At 38.3% G+C, this 17939-nt stretch overlaps 1 protein-coding gene across 4 annotated transcripts in view; it reads right to left on the bottom strand.

Moving 5' to 3' along the window:
• Positions 1 to 6747: 6747 nt before the first annotated feature.
• The window catches only part of PTPRG (protein tyrosine phosphatase receptor type G), a 712847-nt gene continuing 701655 nt past the window's right edge, over positions 6748 to 17939 (bottom strand). For all 4 annotated transcript variants that reach the window (XM_078442875.2, XM_078442876.2, XM_060631468.3 and 1 more), the window contains 2 exons: positions 11863 to 11998; positions 6748 to 11270 (listed from right to left, as the gene is read on the bottom strand). In XM_078442875.2, the coding sequence (XP_078299001.1) occupies positions 11124 to 11270; positions 11863 to 11998 (283 nt within the window). In that variant the 3' untranslated portion in view covers positions 6748 to 11123. The remainder of the gene's footprint in view (positions 11271 to 11862; positions 11999 to 17939) is intronic.

Below are 17939 nucleotides of genomic sequence, written 5' to 3'. Positions count from 1 at the left end.
CTTTTGTCCCATATCTCACGTGGCTTGTGTGTAGCCTGCCTCATGCAAACTTAACAATGTACTTTCCTTTTTTCAGATCTCTGCCAAAGTGTTTCTTTCTTTCTTTTTTTTTTTTTTTTTTTTTTGAAAACACACTGGTATTCTCAAATAATGGATTTTTTTAAAGTTTCATTTATTTTTTTTTTTTGTAATCTCTTTATCCAGCATGGGACTTGAACTCATGACTGAGAGATCAAGGTCATGCTCTCCTGACAGCCAGCCAATCACCCCTCTCCAATAATGGATTTAATCTTCTTACATTTTTTTTTTTTTTAATTTCGATTTCTCTTGCTTGCCTAATACAGACATGAATCTGAGTGTAGCTTTCTGTGGTCTCGTAGACTCTTTAACAAAGCAACATAATCTTATTTTAATGGCTAAGGATAACTGTGATAATATGATAATGTTCTCTCTGCTAATTTTAGCTCAGTTTTTAGTCAGTAATTTTACATAGGGTTTGTACTCCTCTCCTAAGATTTTTCCTAAACAGAATACTTTGACAGCTCCTAATTAGGTTATCATTAAATCACATTTGGTGAACATTATTAGGAAAACATACCTTCAGCATGTGTTGACTTTCATTTGGAAAATAAAAAAAGCCTATGAGAATATAACTCTAAATAGAAAATAAGTTGTATCTATTTACATAAATAATTGTGGAAGAATAACCTGTTCACTAGATACACACTTTCTGGTTGGCAGGTTTTTTCTTTCAACACTTTAAAAATGTCACTCCGTTGTTTTATGACTTGAATGGTTTATGATGAGAAGTCTGCTATGATTCTTGTTCTCCTGGTGCATAGTGGTGGCTGTGTGAGTATTTGTTGAGTGCTGAAAGAAGAAAGTGGTGTGGTCAATTGCTAACAACTTAGTGGAGTCGAGGGGAGAGAACAAGGTATTTGGAGAACTTAGAGTTGTGGGATGCTGCTGCTGGAATCCCCATTGACATGGGTCGAGAGAATGGAAGAAAAGAATGGATCTTGTGACTATAGTCAGCTCTCAGGAAGTTTTATAATCAGAGGGAAACACGACTGAGTTGCCAGTCAAAGGATTCTTGGCATCAGGAGAAGGTTTTTCTAAGTTGGTGATAATAGAGTGTATTCGTATGCCAAAATGAATGATTCAGTACAGAAGTCGTGGTACCATCTGACTCAAGTAATAGGAAAGTTAATGCAAATGAAGTCCTGGAGAGGGCAAGAAGGATGGGCCATCTACAAGTCATGGAAGAGGGAAGGGATGGTCTTATATAGGAGCAGGGACACTTTCTGATGTAACAGGAGGGAGGTAAAGATCATGAGTTACACATATAGGGAAGTTGATAGTAGTTGTCTTTTTCCTGAATTATTGGGATATGGCAGTCCTAAGTCCTTTAAGGGTTTTTGTTTTTTTTTAATGTAAACAGTGAAGGTGTTACAGTACACCATAAAGTTCTAGAGATTGTCTGTATTTTTATTTGGACTGTCTTTGCAGTAACCAAAACCACGCTTTCCATGGTATTGATGTTTTATAGAGAATATAGGGGCACCTTGGTGGCTCAGTTGGTTGAGCATTTGACTCTTGGTATTGCCTCAGGTCATGATCTCACTCAAGGTTTGTGGGATCGAGCTCTGTGTCAGGCTCTGCGATGACAGCTGGAGCCTGCTTGGGATATATTCTCTCTCTCTCTCTCTCTCTCTCTCTCTCTCTCTCTCTGCCTCTCCCCCACTTACACCTGTGTGCGCGTGCACTCTGTCTCCCTCTCTCAAAATAAATAAACTTAAAAAAAAAAACAGGGAATATGATGGGGATGCGAAAAACAGATTACACCTACTGCCCGCTGAGTGGTCGTAATTCACCTGCTCCGGTGTACAACTTTATTGAGAGATGTGGGTTCCCTATTAATCTAACCCCGAGAAATTTTAGAGCACTGAAAAAGAGGGGAGCTCTTGAGGGAGATGGTGGTGAGCTCAGGTGCTGCAGCTTTTTAAGTTTTCCTCAGTACTAAGAATTTTAGGGAATATTTAGGCCCAAATCCCTTTTGAAAATAGCAAAAACCTCCTTTACCATGTGTGAGCAGGGGAGAGGCAGAGGGAGAGGGAGAGAAAGAATGTTAAGCAGGCTCCATGCCCAGCACAGAGCCCGAGGACATGGGTCTCGACCTCCTGACCTGGAGAGCATGCATGACATGAGCCAGAATTGAGTCAGATGCTTAACTGACTGAGCCACCTGGGCCCCCTCCTTTATCGTTAAATTTTTTTTTTTTTAATAATTATTTTTGAGAGAGGGAGAGAGAGAGCACGAGTGGGAGAAGGGCAGAGAGAGAGGGAGACACAGAATCCAGAGCAGGCTCCAGGCTCTGGTCTTTCAGCACAGAGCCCGACGCGGGGCTCAAATTCATGAACTGCAAGATCATGGCCTGAGCTGAAGTCAGACGCTTAACTGACTGAGCCACCCAGGGGCCCCCCCTTTATCAGTTTTTAAAGCCTGGGATAACTGTTAAAAGCCACGGGATGGTTTGGGAACTGTATGGCCCCAGTGCTCACATGCATGCATGTGCATGAGGCATTTAAAAAATAAGACCAAGGAGGCAAATAGGACTCTCTCTCTAAAAGTAGAGAATCTGGGGGCACCTAGGTGGCTCAGTCTGTTAAGCACCCGACTCTTGATTTCAGCTCAGGTCATGGTTTCCTGGTTTGTGGGATGGAGCCCCATGTCAGGCTTTGAGCTCTCCATGCGGAGCCTGCTTAGGATTCTCTCTCTCTCCTCTCTTTGCCCCTCCCCCAACTTGCACATTTGTGTGCACTCTCTTTTCTCAAAATAAATAAACATTTTTAAAAAATTTAAAAAAGTGAAGAATCCTGGCCAACCTTTTGGGATGTTCTGCACAAAATCCAGTTCAAATATTCTTTTTTTGTTTTTTTAAGATTTTTATTTTTTAAGTAATCTCTACACTCAGTGTGGGGCTTGAACTTATAACCCTGAGATCAAGAGTTGCATGCTGTACCACCTGAGCCTGCCAGGAGCCCCCAATTCAAATACTCTTTTTTTTTTTTTTTTTAATTTAGTGTTATTTATTTTTGAGAGAGAGAGAGAACATGAGAGCGAGAGCAAGTGGGGGAGGGGTAAAGAGAGAGAGGGGGATGGAGGATCTAAAGCAGGCTCTGCACTGACAGCAGAGAGTCCGATGCAGGACTCGAACTCAAGAACCATGAGATCATGCCCTGAGCTGAAGTTGGTTGCTTAACTGACTGAGCCACACAGGCACCCCACCAGTTCAAATATTCTTAAGCAATGCAAGAACTTAGTCCCAACAAGAGGTGTCCTAATAAATAATGAATATGAATAAGTTGAGCTTAAATTCACATGATTATTGTGCAGCTTTCCATGAAGAATGTTTCATACTTAGTATTGCATTGTAACAGCCCATCCCATACTATTTTTTAAATCACTAACTTTGCAACATTTATAGCATGCGTGAGTCATGAAAATGTTAGATATTGTAATATATATTTTGATGCATTGTTAAAATACCCAAGGTTGTAATATTAAGTAATCAGTATTTATTCTTAATGTTTCTTCCTTCAATAATCGACATTTTGGCAGAGGAAACAAATGATCTTATTTATGTAGGGGGACACTCTGAAGTAACGTTGATAGGCTTTAAGAATCTGTTGCAAAACCAGGAAATGTCTCTAATCGATGGCCATTTCTTCACTGTATAATAGTAAATGACTAAAGAGGCCAAGTATGTCTAGGGTGAGGGAAGATGATGGTTGATAATGACATGGATTTATTAAAAGTAATGAGAGCTAGAGGAGATAAAAATCAGCTGAGGAAAAATAAATTATCACCGTTTGTATTAGTTTATAGGGCTTGGGAGTTGAAATAGGGCACTGTAGTTAGTGACAAATAATATTTATCTTTTTCGTTATGCTGTGTAATATTCTGTACTGGCGTTTGACATTAACAAATATGTTTGACTTTTCGGAGCTTATGAAGCTTTTTCTTAAAAAAAAAGATCTTAGAATGCACTAAGGGATTTAAACCATTAGAAGAGAACTATTCAAGGTGTGGGGCATTGTGTATATGTGTTCGTTTCCTGCTTTTGGCACTCTTGTTTTTGGACATTGTGACACATGGGCTACTCTCATTGTTCCCCTTCCTTTCCGTCTGCCTCCCTCGGATCTACTGTGATTCGGTGAGCTTCCTCATCAGGGAAGGAAATTTCTCAGGATTACTATTTAATTGGGTAAGCTCAGGTAGTTGACTTTTTGTTTCATGATTGACAAAAGGTCTGCTAAGCAATTAATACATTAATAAAGCTAGATGATAGGGTTGTTATAATGGCTATTACTAATTGACTCTTCTAAGAGCTTTGCGTGCACCACGTCATGTGCTCCTTCCAGCAGTCCTGGGAGGTAGACACTGATTGCTCTGTTTGACAGCTGAGGAAGATGGCACTTAGAGACAAGTCAAGCAACTCGCCCCGGATCACTGTCAGTGGCAACCTTGACTAGACCCATTGGCTGTTTGAACTGTTGTCCTTATTCTTCAACATTTTTTTCCCCTGTGGGGAAATGCCTTCTAAGTTCTAGCAGCAAGTTTAGTATAAAATAACAGAGTTGTGTGAACAGTAAGTTAGGGAGCCGGTGGTTACAGATTCTTTCTTTGCTACCAGTGTTGCACAGTTGTCTTTTGTACTCTTTTCCTAAGATCTGTCTGTACTGTAGAGCCAAATAAGTATTTTTGAATAGACTGAAGAACGAGTTTTTAGGATTAAGTTGTAATTTTTGACTCCTCTGACTTGAAATGCCTCTGCCAACAACTTTACATTCTGTCCAGGGTATGGCTAACCTTTGCCCTGTAGTAGTCATTTAGCAAATGCTTTTGGGAAGAATTCCGACAGAATACTAAATTTATCTACAAGTTAGAATGTTCCCCTAAGCTTTGCAAGGCCCATTGGCTCTCTCCACAAAGCCTGACTCTTACAGAAGTGGAGTGTTGGGAAGGGAAGGAAGATAATTAGGTTATAGGCCAGTAACTATTCAAGTCGAATGCTTTTCAAATGACCACAAGTCAGATAAAGTTAATTTCCTATTTTTCAGTTTTTGAGCAACATAATGTAACTGTTAGTTTCAGATAAACTGCTGCTCTAATTATCTTTTTTTTTTTTTTCTGATTATCTTTCTTGCCAAACTTCTTAATCACAAAAGCCAATTTCACCTTGCTAGTTCCCAGCTTTTAGTTCTTATTTGCTGGTGCCATTATGCTCTCTTACCGACACAGGCATAAAGGTAAAGCCAATGTCCTTAATCCTGCCTCTGAAACAGGGCACGGCTGCCTGTAACTTGCTGCTAAATCTTACAGCTCTTAACAGTCAGAATTTTAGCTGTTAGAAAGTGGAGTTTTTAACCAGTAGCTTTTTGCATTCTTGTTTCTTAGCCCCATTCTTGGTAGCAGAAATGAAGCTTCTTTGTCCATATTCTATTCTGAACCGTGAAAACCAAGTTTATAAGTTTATAAGTTAATTTGGTTAATTCCTTTGAACAGTTATAACTGCTGCTGCATGGTGGCAGCTTGGGTGGACTTAGAAGTAATTAGGAATGTGGAAGCCCTCTTTGCCCATCCTGGCTTCTGGGGATTTTAATGATGGAAGGTGACCTCAGAATTCTTATGCAACTGCTGATAGAGTCCATGCAGGTTCCTTAAATGGCTGACAGGGGGCAGACGTGAGTTGACAGGAGAGACAGACTCAGGTGAACCGGACCATACAAGCAGCACCTAAAAAGGGCAACAGTGACTCGGTTCCAGCTTGTTAATGCCATGTGAAAATGTGAGCCTGGTGTTGTAACACTGCCCACATTTTTGAAAAGAGTTTGAATCTTGATGTCAAAGCTTTTATTTCTTAAGATGTTGGTAGATCGCTCATGTGACTTTTTAAAATTATGGGCCGAATAACCTGTTATCTGTAGACCATCAATTTGTGACCTGTTGCGCTCTGTGATACAGAGTATTAAGTCTCTGAGGGTGTAATTTGAGCAAGGCTAGGGCTTTTATCATCTGAGAGATTCATTATTTTGTGCTGGAGTTGGTTTAAGAGAGCCCTGGAATAGATTAACGTATTTTTTCTTAAATTCCTAGTTACTTAGGGAGAATGAAATGTCAGCTCTTGTTGTCTGTGGAAAGAAAAATGGGGGCCCTGGTAGTACTGAGCTCCTGATGTGAGCCCACCGAAAGTTCACGGGGCATGGTGGGCCCAAGCCATCAGGTTTGAGACCTGCGTATCCCTCCCTGTCTGGAAATGTCAAAATTGCTTGTAAGTAGAAGCGATTGTAGGGATCCTACATACATCTCATAGAGTCTCCAAAATTGTTGGCAGGATACATCCTTCATCCAACATCTTAAATAAGAGGTAGAAGTTGCTATAAATCTAGTTGGTATACTGGAGGAAGTAATAATTCTGCTTACACCTTAGCAGATTCATAATGCAAATCAAGTTTGATTCCATATGTAGGTAAACATTTGTCATTCTTCACTCTTTGAGAAAGGTAGAATTCAGAACAGACATTTCTTTTGGTTTGCTGCCTATGTGAAGATGACTCTTTACATTTATGCCTGCCAACCCTCTGTCTTAGTTTTCATGGTAGTAAAATAAATGTTATCTGTTAAGGGAGACTAGTAACTTAATTTTATTGGAGATACTTTCATAGAAATGCTCAGCACTAATGATTACATCAAAAACCATACTTTATTTTATGTATAGCAATACAATTTACATATTAAATAACACTATAATAGAATGATTTGATATAGTTTTAAACAGAAGAAAAGAGGGAAAAATTTCAGGTTACAAAACCCCTCCCCCCTGAACAAATTAAAAAAACAAAACAAAACAACAATCACTTTTTCCAAATGGGTCAATGCAATGAATGTATTCAGTGACTAATTATGTCTAATTCCTATTGCACAAATGGTCAATGGAATTGAGAAAGAAAACCGAATTTTCACAATCACTGCCTCAAAGAAATAACACGTGTTGGATTCTTTTGGAATGCAAAGATATAGTTCTTGCTACTTCAATATACAGAAAGTTGAATTCACATATCCACCACAAAGAAAAACCCAAAAAACTAAAACAAAAACAAAACAAAACAAAACTATGACGGAGTTGAAACTAGAAAAAAATTAGCTTTATATGAAAATATAAAATTCTATGATTATATACCATAGATACAAAGTTTCCAGAAGATGCTTATCCAAGCAACAAAATATTTACAGTTTTAATGATTTTAGCTATTTCAAAATGAAGTGAAAGAAACATGAATTAACATGAAGGCTGAGGTTTTTTTTTCTTTTTTCTTTTTTAGAAACAATGGCTGCTTGGCTAGTTTCAAATGTCCTAACAAAAAAGGAGTCACTACCCCAAATGTTGGAGAGTTGCAACATTTTATAAAATCGGCTGTCTCCTTTTCTGGAGATGTTTATTTCTTAAAACTCAAGATTTTTCTTGAAATTAATTATCCTCTGTAGAAAATGCTTCCCTTTGCAAATATTTAACAAAAATACTAAAAACAGTTTAACAGCTAAGACAAAGTAGAGGCCAAATATTAGTACAATTCCTTCTTATTTGTAGCATGCCTTCTTTCTAGAGATAAGTAAAGCCAGTATCGCATGTTAAATGGCAACTAAGGGAAAGCGCAAAGGGGTAAGTGAAATTATAGCTGTTTAAAAAAAAAAAAAGCAGGCATTTTCCCTTCATATAAAAATTCACTGGCACCTTTTGAACATAATCTTTAGAACACAGGAGTTGAAAATGCATTTTCCAGTATAATTGCTAAATTCTTAAGACAAACTACATTTTGATTATTATTTCTTAAATTGTGATGAGTTTGGGTTTATTTTTTGCTTAGAATTAGTAATATGTATCTTTGGTAAATTGGTATCTATATTTTAATTTTTAAATATATATGCATTTTAAGAAAAAAATTCCTAACAAGGCAGTTGTGCTGTGTCATTATAAAATAATTAAGGTTATTTGTTGATTTCAATATGTCACTCTGGGCTAAAATTTCCAACAGCCAAACCTTGAACACCATCAACTTCTCTGACCGTGCTGGACTCTTCAACTTGAAATAGACTCTTAAAGCTCCAAGGCATAAAAATTTAGGAAAACCAATTCAATGATCTTACTTTTGAAATTCAGAAGTTAACTTTTTAACACACGCGTATATAAAAGAAGACATTGTGGCTTTTGGATGCAAAAAGAGTTCTCCTGATGCCAGTAAGGGGTCTCCTCTGATGCCCAGTATGGCCACTTGTTCTGATCACTGCAGTCCAGTGTTGTATGATGTGTGCATTCTGTTCACCTAGAGCTAAATTCATACACCCACCAGCTTATTTTATAAAATAGCACATGATCGTTTGCAATAGCTATTTCCTTTCCCCCTGAGTGCAAATGGTAATAACCTTGTTGTGTAGTTAAGCAGTGTGTTCATGTCTCAAACAAAACACCATCTTTGAAACTCTCTGCCTCTGGAAAGATGCAAGCATATTTCTACTGATAACAAATGAAGGATCATATTCAGGATACACTCTCTGGGGCAAGTGAGGAACGAACTGCTGAACAGAGCTGTCCTCACTGAAGTGTGTTTGGACCACTTAGGCAAGATGGGCAAACAGCAACTGCTCATGTTCCAGTGTGTGAGGATTTGCAGACTTTGGCTCAAGCCCACTATAGACACACAATTTCTCTGAGAACTTCAAGCCACCTTTTCAATGCTTCTGTTTACTCGCGATCTTTCTTTTATTATAACTACGATACCCATGTAAGAAATGGTCACAGAATTGTGTTGGAACTTAACGGTTTTCACGAATTGAGCCCTCTATAAATAGCACAGAAGGAAATACGTGCTGTTTTCTAAGCAGTGTTCATTTGTCTCAGAAAAAATTACCAAGGGACCATGAACCCCAGCATTACTTCTCACAGCCAAACCTGTGCCAACTACTAAAAAAGAGTTCACTCCTATCAATACTCTATATAAATTAAGTATAATCTGCTTGATTGACTGAAAAGGATCTAGCTCTTGCCATGATCTGCAACCTTGCCCTTCCTGATTCCCCTCAGCCTTCCGGCAGCTGTGGTGTTTCTGTGTTCAAGCTTCTCTCCTTCTGTGTAGATAGAGCTTCCTGGTGTTACCTCTGACGGCAGTGGAGGGGCCGCAGAGGTGTTCTTTCCTCTAGCACGTACAGTTTAGCGGACTTCGCTCACTTGCGCACCTTTCCTTAAGCCTCACCTACATGGTTGGTGAACAGTGGACTATTGCCATGTTGTAGAATTTATGTGATGAAAACATGAGATTAACCCTGGCAAGTGACACAGTTCATGAAAACGCCATCAACCTGGCCTGTGCATCGGAACTCCCAAACTTGGACGGTAGCCTCTCCTTAGTGGCTTTGCTTCCTCAGCACCACTCTGACAGACTTCACAGAAAGCCGACTTAAGAGAAATAGAACCTCAGCACTGATTATCATTAATGTCACAGAACCTACCCAGATAGTATGATAGTAGCCAGTATGGAGTTGTTGTTGAAGTTTATTGACATAAAAATTAACCAAAACTCTTTTCTTCTTGACAGGCCCAGTTCTGGTGATGACTTCACTTCTAACAGAAGCCATCCCTTAAACACAAATATGTAATAGAAAAGATCTCAGTAAGGAGCTTATTTTTCTAACTGAACTGAAATTTCTTATCAATGCTCCTAATTTCCCAATTGTGTACTTACGGCAGGGTGAATATGGCTCCAGAGGCTAGATCAGATAAGTTCCTTGGGCTCTGTGTAATGATTATTAGCCTCTTTGAGGGAAGTGTGTCTGTTCTTGGGGCTAAACCACACCAAGCCATCCCCATCTTTGAAAATCTATTTGAAAATGTCCATATCCTCTTTTATTCAAGATTCTGATTTCGTCTCTCCAAATCAGACATCTCCACGTGTGGGAATCTACATAGTCCCAAGACTTTTGCTAATAAAGTATTTTCAGTTTTATCCTAAGTACAAGAATATATGTCATTATGGAATTTATCAGGAAATATTTGGCAAAAAAGGAAAGAAAAGAATGTTAACTATTTAGGTAGTTTTTATTAGAGTGCTAGACGAGTAATAGGGATATTTTAGAGGGCTAATTTCAAAGTTACACACCTGCAGAAATTTTCATTGTTCTACCTGCCATGATGTATGGTATTAGAAACCAAGAAGCATTAATGGAGAGTTACTAAAGGGGAGATGTGTAAACTATTGCCATATCCCTATTGTAAAAGATAGCCCTGACTGCAGGGTGTAGCTATTTCAGAGGGTCAAGATGGAAATAACACACACCGTCCACATAGCTACTGTGAAAACTGTAATACAGAGATATCCTTTATTTTGACACAGTTGGGGAATTTTTTTTAAGCTATGAATATAACTTCAACTAATAAGTGATGTTCACATAAAGCTCTTAAGCCTTCTAATTTCTTAATGGATACCTTTACCGTCATAAACGGAACTGTTTCAAGGCCATGAGGTTGACAGACTGTCTCAGTAGCTCTCAGGAACCTGCTCTTCTTTACAAGAAAACAATGCCCATCCACTCCATTAAAGTACAGAAGGCAGACAGTATTGAGCAGTGCCTAAAACAAACAGAGGAGAGGACCGAGGAAAAGCTCAGCATTGCCTGCTAGGAGGATGCAGCTGCTTTTGCAATAATAATAAAAAAACCAAGATCCACTGTCCTGACAAAACCTTCACTGTACTGAACTAAAAAGTAGCATGTGTGTTCTCATGGAATGTCACATCAGGGCTTGCTTTAGGATTAGATTATAGGCAGTAACACTGATCATATAGTGCAAACTAGGTAAAATTGCGTTTCACTGTGTGAAATGAACAGAGGTGCAAATGCTCAGTAGGATACCATTAAGACATAAAATGGCAAAAAATAAATATCAAAACTTTTATCAGTGTAAAAAAGTAACTGGGTTATTGTATAACCTAGAGTCTGGCAAAAAAGGCCTCAAAAAAGTTCTCAGTCTTCAGAAGTTTTACAAATTAAGTGCCCATTCGGGATTCCAATCACACTAGAGATTCCATGCTCTCGGCAGGGTCTGATTCGTCTGCAATGAGAACAGCACCATTTTTGTCCACTGTCATGGGACCATTTCCATTTTCTTTAGTGCTGACCAGGCTGAGCATTGCTTTATAGACAAACTGGTATTGTTCCTGAAAAACAAGGAGAAGACAGTTTGAGACAAAGAACAGCTTAGTCATTTCATCTAAGGTAGAAAGAACGATTTTTTAAAAAGGTAATTATAAAAAAACAAGAATATACATTTATGCTAAGAAACTTTAAAAAATGACTTGAATCCTTTCATAGTGGAGACCTTTGCCTTCTGCATGTCACTTTGATTGTTGTTAGTTGGGAACTCATTCTCAGTACAGACAGTGAATTAAGAGAATGGAATATCCCTGTGCTAGAACTGGAGAATACCATACTCTAGAAAGCAGAGTTTCTTGCTCTCAACACTAATGATGTTTTCAGGAAGATGAGTCTTTGTTGGAGAGGTGTGTCTGCTGCGTGCCAAGATGTTTAGCAGCTTCCCTGGGCTCTGCTCAGTCGGTGCCAGAGCACTGGTCTCCATCGCCAGTTGTGATGACCAAAAAAAAAAGTCTCCAGATGTTGCCAAACATCCCCTGGGAGTGGGGGGGGGCGGGGCAAAACCACCCCTCACTGACAACTGCTGCTCTAATTCAAGTGTTTGCCTGAGTTTCGGTTGATGGAGGAACAGGTTTCACAAAGAAGCAAAGTACTTACAATGTCTGTGAATACTCCAGGCCTCATAAGATTGATCATTTTTGCAACCTGGAAAACATCCACAGCATTTTCATTCTCCAGTTGCTGGGACAGGGTGGTAAGGGCACACAGCATTCCTGCTGAAACTGCTCCATACCTTGGGGGAGGAAAAAAAAATGCTATTTCAGATTTGCTAAGGGATTAAATTTACTGGAATGAAATTAACACCATATATTTGCATGGCGGCATATGTTTGCATAGTCCGCACACGGACTGCAGTGACCTCTCTTCTTGAAATCAGTGAAATGCTGGACAGGGGGAGAAGATGTAGAGACTAGCACAAAGGTGCCATTTGTTCATGAATGTGAAAGCTCCCAAACTGGCTTATCAGATGCTCAGCTTGATACTCCAGATGAAATGAGAGGTTTAAAATTAGACTGGGGATAGCTATAGAAGACTTAATGCTGGGGACGAGGTGGGAAAAATATGAGAACCCTAACTACAAGCTTCTGGATGTGCAGAGGTAGGGAAAGGATCTGAAAAAAAAAAAAAAATCCCCCCCCCCCCCAAAAAAAAAACCAGCTAAATCAAACTTAGAAAACGTGACTTGAAATGTGTGGCTCAAAATGCAGTCAGAAAAGTTTTCAAAATGAATTTCACATTAGGTCATTGTTTTTGGCACTGAAGTGGAATTTTGCCAGTTAGAGTACCTCTGATAAAAGTCTTGGAAAAAATATGGTTGTTTTTGACACACACAGTCTCTCTCTCTCTCTCTCTCTCTCTCTCTCACTCACACACACACACACACACACACACACACACACACACACACACATTTAGAATGGAAATCCCATTTTTTTCCAGGAACCTCTGGTGGCACATCAGTGTTAAGAAAACACAGGGATTGAAAGAATTGTTCCAGGTGATGATGCTGGTAAAAATGAAACTAGAATTTATATGGCTTGCATATTTATATGGCTTGTGCCCACTGTTCTATTAAAAACTATTAAATGTGCAGTTTATAGTGCAGTTTATGTGCAAGTTTCTGAGTTTATCGTTATATGAAATTGAAACATTACAGATGTTTTACATCTTTAATACAAATAAGACCCAAGCTCCCAACTTTAGAGGTCAGCTAGCTAGAGGTAAAAACTGTTCTACATTTAGGTCCAGTCGCCCAGAGTCCAGTTTGTTGGTACATTTCAGTCTGGTTCATTACTTCCGTGCTGTATGCATACTGGACTCACTGGCTTCCCTGTAGGTGGGCATTTACATGGTTCGTATCTTGGGCATACCAGTGGAATTACCATGAGTAGAAAAATTGGCTCACAGGTATGCCCATTTTTAGTTTTAAAGATACTGCAATGTTTCTCTCCTAGTGGTTGTTACCGGTTTATCCCCCTCCCAGCATGAGAACACTTGTTTCTCTGACATCATTTTATTTGAATTTTTTTAAAGTTTATTTTTTTTGAGATCGAGAGAGTGAAGAGGGGATGGGGGAGAGGGAGAGAGAGAGAATCCCAAGCAGGCTCCACGCCGTCGACAGAATCTGACATGGGGCTTGAACTCACAAACTGTGAGATCATGACCTGAGCTGAAATAGAGAGTTGGATGCTTAACTGACTGAGCTACCCAGGCGCCCCCATCTTCTCGTCATTTTAAAGTTGAAAAGCTTCTCCTAATCTGATGGGTGAAAAACTGTATCTTATTGTTAGTTTAATTTGCATTTTCTTGATTACCAGGAAGTTTGAGAATCTTTTGTGTTTATGGCCTGTGTTTCCTCTTCTGAAATTGTGTGTTAATATACTTTGGCCATTTCTCTTAGCTCTCTTTTATTTGTAGCATAGGTTGTAAATATTTCTTCCAGTGTCTCAGTTTCCCTTAACATTGTTTGTAGGTACTTTTGTTATACATAATCAAATGGCTTCATCTTTCATTTTTGGCTTTTTTGGAATCTTGAGAATGCTTTTTCTAACCCAGCACTTTAAAAACATTCTCCTACATTTTTCTATTTTTATTTTTTACATTTCATTGTATATTTCATCTGAATCCTATTTTGGTATAAGGTTACGGTCTGATTTTACTTATTTTTCTAATGGGTGACTTTTTTTTTTATTGGATAGTCTCCTCTTTTCTCATTGCGTTTCCTTTGTATCAAATACTAAATTGTCATATAGTTTCTGAAATCTGTTTGGCCCTTTAATCTATTTTTTGTATTTCCCTACATTTAATTCCTATAGATTTTTAATGTTCTGACATCCGAAAGAGCAAGTTCCTGTAGTCTTGGCTGTCTCTACATTCATTGTTTCATGTTTTTTTTGTGCTTCAAACATCTGTATTTTCATTTTTACTTGTACACTTATTTCCAAATACCTCTACTCCTTGATTCCTTCCCGTCCTGTTTCATATTAGTCTTGAAACTGAATGCTCAAGGAACACAAAAAGTTTTACTGGGGTTTTGCTTAGTTTGCCCTCAATACATAGATTGGTTAGAGGACAGTAACCTCTTTTTGAGTTTTTCTGTTCATGAACATGGTATCTTTTCTCCCTTTTTCAGGTCTTTTGTAGTTATCATTTACATTTTACAGTTTTCTTCATTGTCTTTGCCAGTTTCATTTTAGGGTAATATCTAGGTGCCTTTTTAGAGTCTGTCACTCCTAAGAATGGCCTCTTTTTATGATCTTTTGTTTGGTTTCAGTTGATACATAGGAACATTAGTGATTTTCACATGGTGAACTTGTATCCTGCCATGCAGAACTCTTTTTAAGTTCTAATAATTTGTGGATTATCTAGGAAGTTGGCTTCATCTTTATCTGCCAATAATGTTAGTTTTGTCTCTTTTCACCTTTTGTATTTCTTACATCTTTTGCTTTTATTGCATGGGCTAGGACCCGGTAGTTGTGCATTGTAACACTGCAAGGGGGTCTCATATTGTTGTTTTTCATGGTAAAGCCCCTAAGTTTTTCGTGTTAAATAAAGATGTTTGCTGTGGGCTTCTGATAAATAACATTTATCAAGTTAAAGAAGATACTTGCGACTTTGTTTGCTAAGAGTGTTTTCTTTTGGGGAGGGAGATCACGAGTGAATGTTATTTTATCCTGTGCTTTCCAACACCTATTGACTCTTTTAGCAATTCCTTTAATAATGCCCTGAATTCACTTGAGAGAGCAGTGGTAACACTTAACCAGCTCTACACCCTTTTCATGATACATGAAATGATCTTACTTTTAATGATACATATTTCTTTTAATCCAACATACTGGATTCTGACAGTATTTTATTTAGATTTTTGTACCCATAATCAAATAAGTAAGATTGGCCTATACTTTTCCATTCTGGTGTTATCCTTTTTTTTTTTTTTTTTTTTTAAATCAAGGTTACATTAAATCTCCTGTGTTTGTTACTGTTTAAGTATAGCCTAGTGAGCACTTGGTGGGCCTTAACAGTTTGGGAACTCGTCTGTTTATTCAGTTCTTGGTGATCATTAAGGTGTGTTATGCTCTTACTATGTGCCAGGATCTCTTGCAGGTATTAAGTGTACCAAGTTAATCGTCACAATAATCCTGTGCTATGACTGTTGTTATTCCCCTTCCAAAGCTGAAGAAACAAGGTACGTTCCGGTGACGTAACTGGCCAAGGCCTCACAGTTTGCCAGACGACTTTAGTTTGAGCTGATACATGTTAATGGCTCATAATAGAAGCTAGTATATACAATATGTTCAGTAAACACCATTTATTATACTTATTATTGAGACTTAAACATGTATTGGTATAAACAATTTCAAGCGTTTATTTTAAAGTATTTCTATTTTAACCTTTTGTTATTAGAAAACATCAAACACTGGAAAGTACTGTAACTTTGATGTAGCCATTACTCAATTACAGCTGTCACTGGCTCATGGCCAATCTTGTTTCACATCTACTTCCTCCCGCATATCCTTTGAAGTAAATCCCAGGTATTTTATTCATTAATATTTTAGTATAAGAGATAAAATTAAAAAATATATATATATAAACATTATCACACCTCAGCAAATGTTACCAAATATTTTGAGTGTAACTGCAGATACACGGTAGATGCTTTTCTTCCCAATGGCAACTTATGCCCTCCCTGCTTTTTTCTTCACGATTTCCCAAAACTGTATGTTTTATGAGACTTAAGTTCTTAGAAAATCTCAGCCGTTATTTCTTTAATCTCTTTTGTCAACATGGATCACTTCTGAGATGTATGTTAGAACTCACCTATCTAGTCCGTAACTAAGTTTGATTTCACTTCTGTCCATTCTACTACTACTAGCCTGTCTCTTGTTTTTCCCCTATCTTGGACTCTCTCATTTGTCCCCGTTTGATTATACATGTTTCTGGTTAATGTCCTAGTCTTCTGTTAGATCTCTGAGCATGTGTTCTATTGTAACTGCTCCAGTAACTGATTTACACTTTGTTGTTGTTCTTCTTGCTTTGATCATTATGTTAACTTTCCTCAGATTCTAAATTGTACTCAGTTTACCTTCTTATTGAGCATGACTAGCGTTTTTTTTTTTTTTAATCCTCTGTACTAATTATTATTTTTTCCAGTAGGACAAAAATCTAACCTTTGCTTAATATGTTCTAGTGAAACTGTTAGACTCAGGACCCTTTCCCCAACCTCCCCCTGCCCCCCAAACCAATCTCTTTGTTAAAGCTCTCCATAGCCCTTCAGATAGAAAAGTCCCGTATTACGTATCTTATACAGTGTGTACTCTATGTGGATGTACTCTCGCCTGTCCTTGGATTGCCTTTCTTAGATTTAGCCACTCTTTTTTTTTTTTTTTTTTTTCAACGTTTTTTTTTTTTTTTTTTATTTATTTTTGGGACAGAGAGAGACAGAGCATGAACGGGGGAGGGGCAGAGAGAGAGGGAGACACAGAATCGGAAACAGGCTCCAGGCTCCGAGCCATCAGCCCAGAGCCTGACGCGGGGCTCGAACTCACAGACCGCGAGATCGTGACCTGGCTGAAGTCGGACGCTTAACCGACTGCGCCACCCAGGCGCCCCAATTTAGCCACTCTTAAATAAGCACCTAAATTAAAAGGAAGCACCTACACAGTAAGATTTCAAACAGGACCAGAAACTAAGTCAAATTAATCAAATCCACAGATCATTTAAATATTTTCTACATACCAAACACGATAGTGAAAGGGTAAAGACTGAAAAAATAGAGGCCATTCTCAGATTAGGAATTAGATAGAATTAGAGGATATTTATTGAGTTTCATGGATTTGCCCTTCAGACTATAAGAACTTGGTGAAAAAGTGATACTAGTAATTTTATAACATGTATAAAACAAGAGTAGTGTACAGATTCACTGTTTGCCTTTCTCAAAGGGCCTCATTGAGAGGAATGTTTATTTAGTGCAGCTAAGAAGAAAGCAGAATGTGTTTTCATCTTTCCTTGCCTATACCTCGAAGAAATAGAAGTCCTTGAAGTTCCTGATGGACAGTAATGTAAGTGCTCTATATTCATTTTAAACCACAGTGGGATTCCTTGTATTGTCAGTGTGTATAATACCTCTGCCCACTTAATTATATTTTTTACTCTTCCATATAATTATTGTACCTTCGCTTTTAAGAGGTTTTAACAATCACTTTATTGCTCAAATAAGCATTAAAAAAAAGTTTTAAAAATCATAACCAAAAATGCGATCCAGAGTTATAACTCTGTCACTATGAAGAAACTAAAGCTTCCCGTAGAAATCATTAGGGCAAAAAGGAAAACAGAGTTAAAGCTTGAATATGCAGCGGTCCGGGGGAATCAAGGCAACATGAAAGCCTTCCTCAGGACTTTAAGAAATTAACACTTTGGGGAGTGCCTGCGTGGCTAAGTTGCTTGAGTGTCCGACTCTTGATTTCAGGTCAGGTTGTGGTCTCAGGGTCGTAGGAATGAACCCCATACCGGGTTCCTCAGTGAGCCTGGAGACTGCTTGAGATTCTCTCTGTCCCCTCCCCCAATCTCTCTCTAAAATAGTACTTAAAAAAATTTTAAAACTTTGGAAGTGAATGAGAAAATAAAGTAGGAAAACATGGTTTGGAGAACTGAGGGACATGAATGCCAGAGTGCTT

The sequence above is a fragment of the Panthera onca genome, chromosome A2, assembly GCF_046562875.1.
Source record: "Panthera onca isolate mPanOnc1 chromosome A2, mPanOnc1 haplotype 2, whole genome shotgun sequence".
Lineage (NCBI taxonomy): Eukaryota > Metazoa > Chordata > Mammalia > Carnivora > Felidae > Panthera > Panthera onca.
This window is presented reverse-complemented; position numbering and strand designations above follow the sequence as displayed.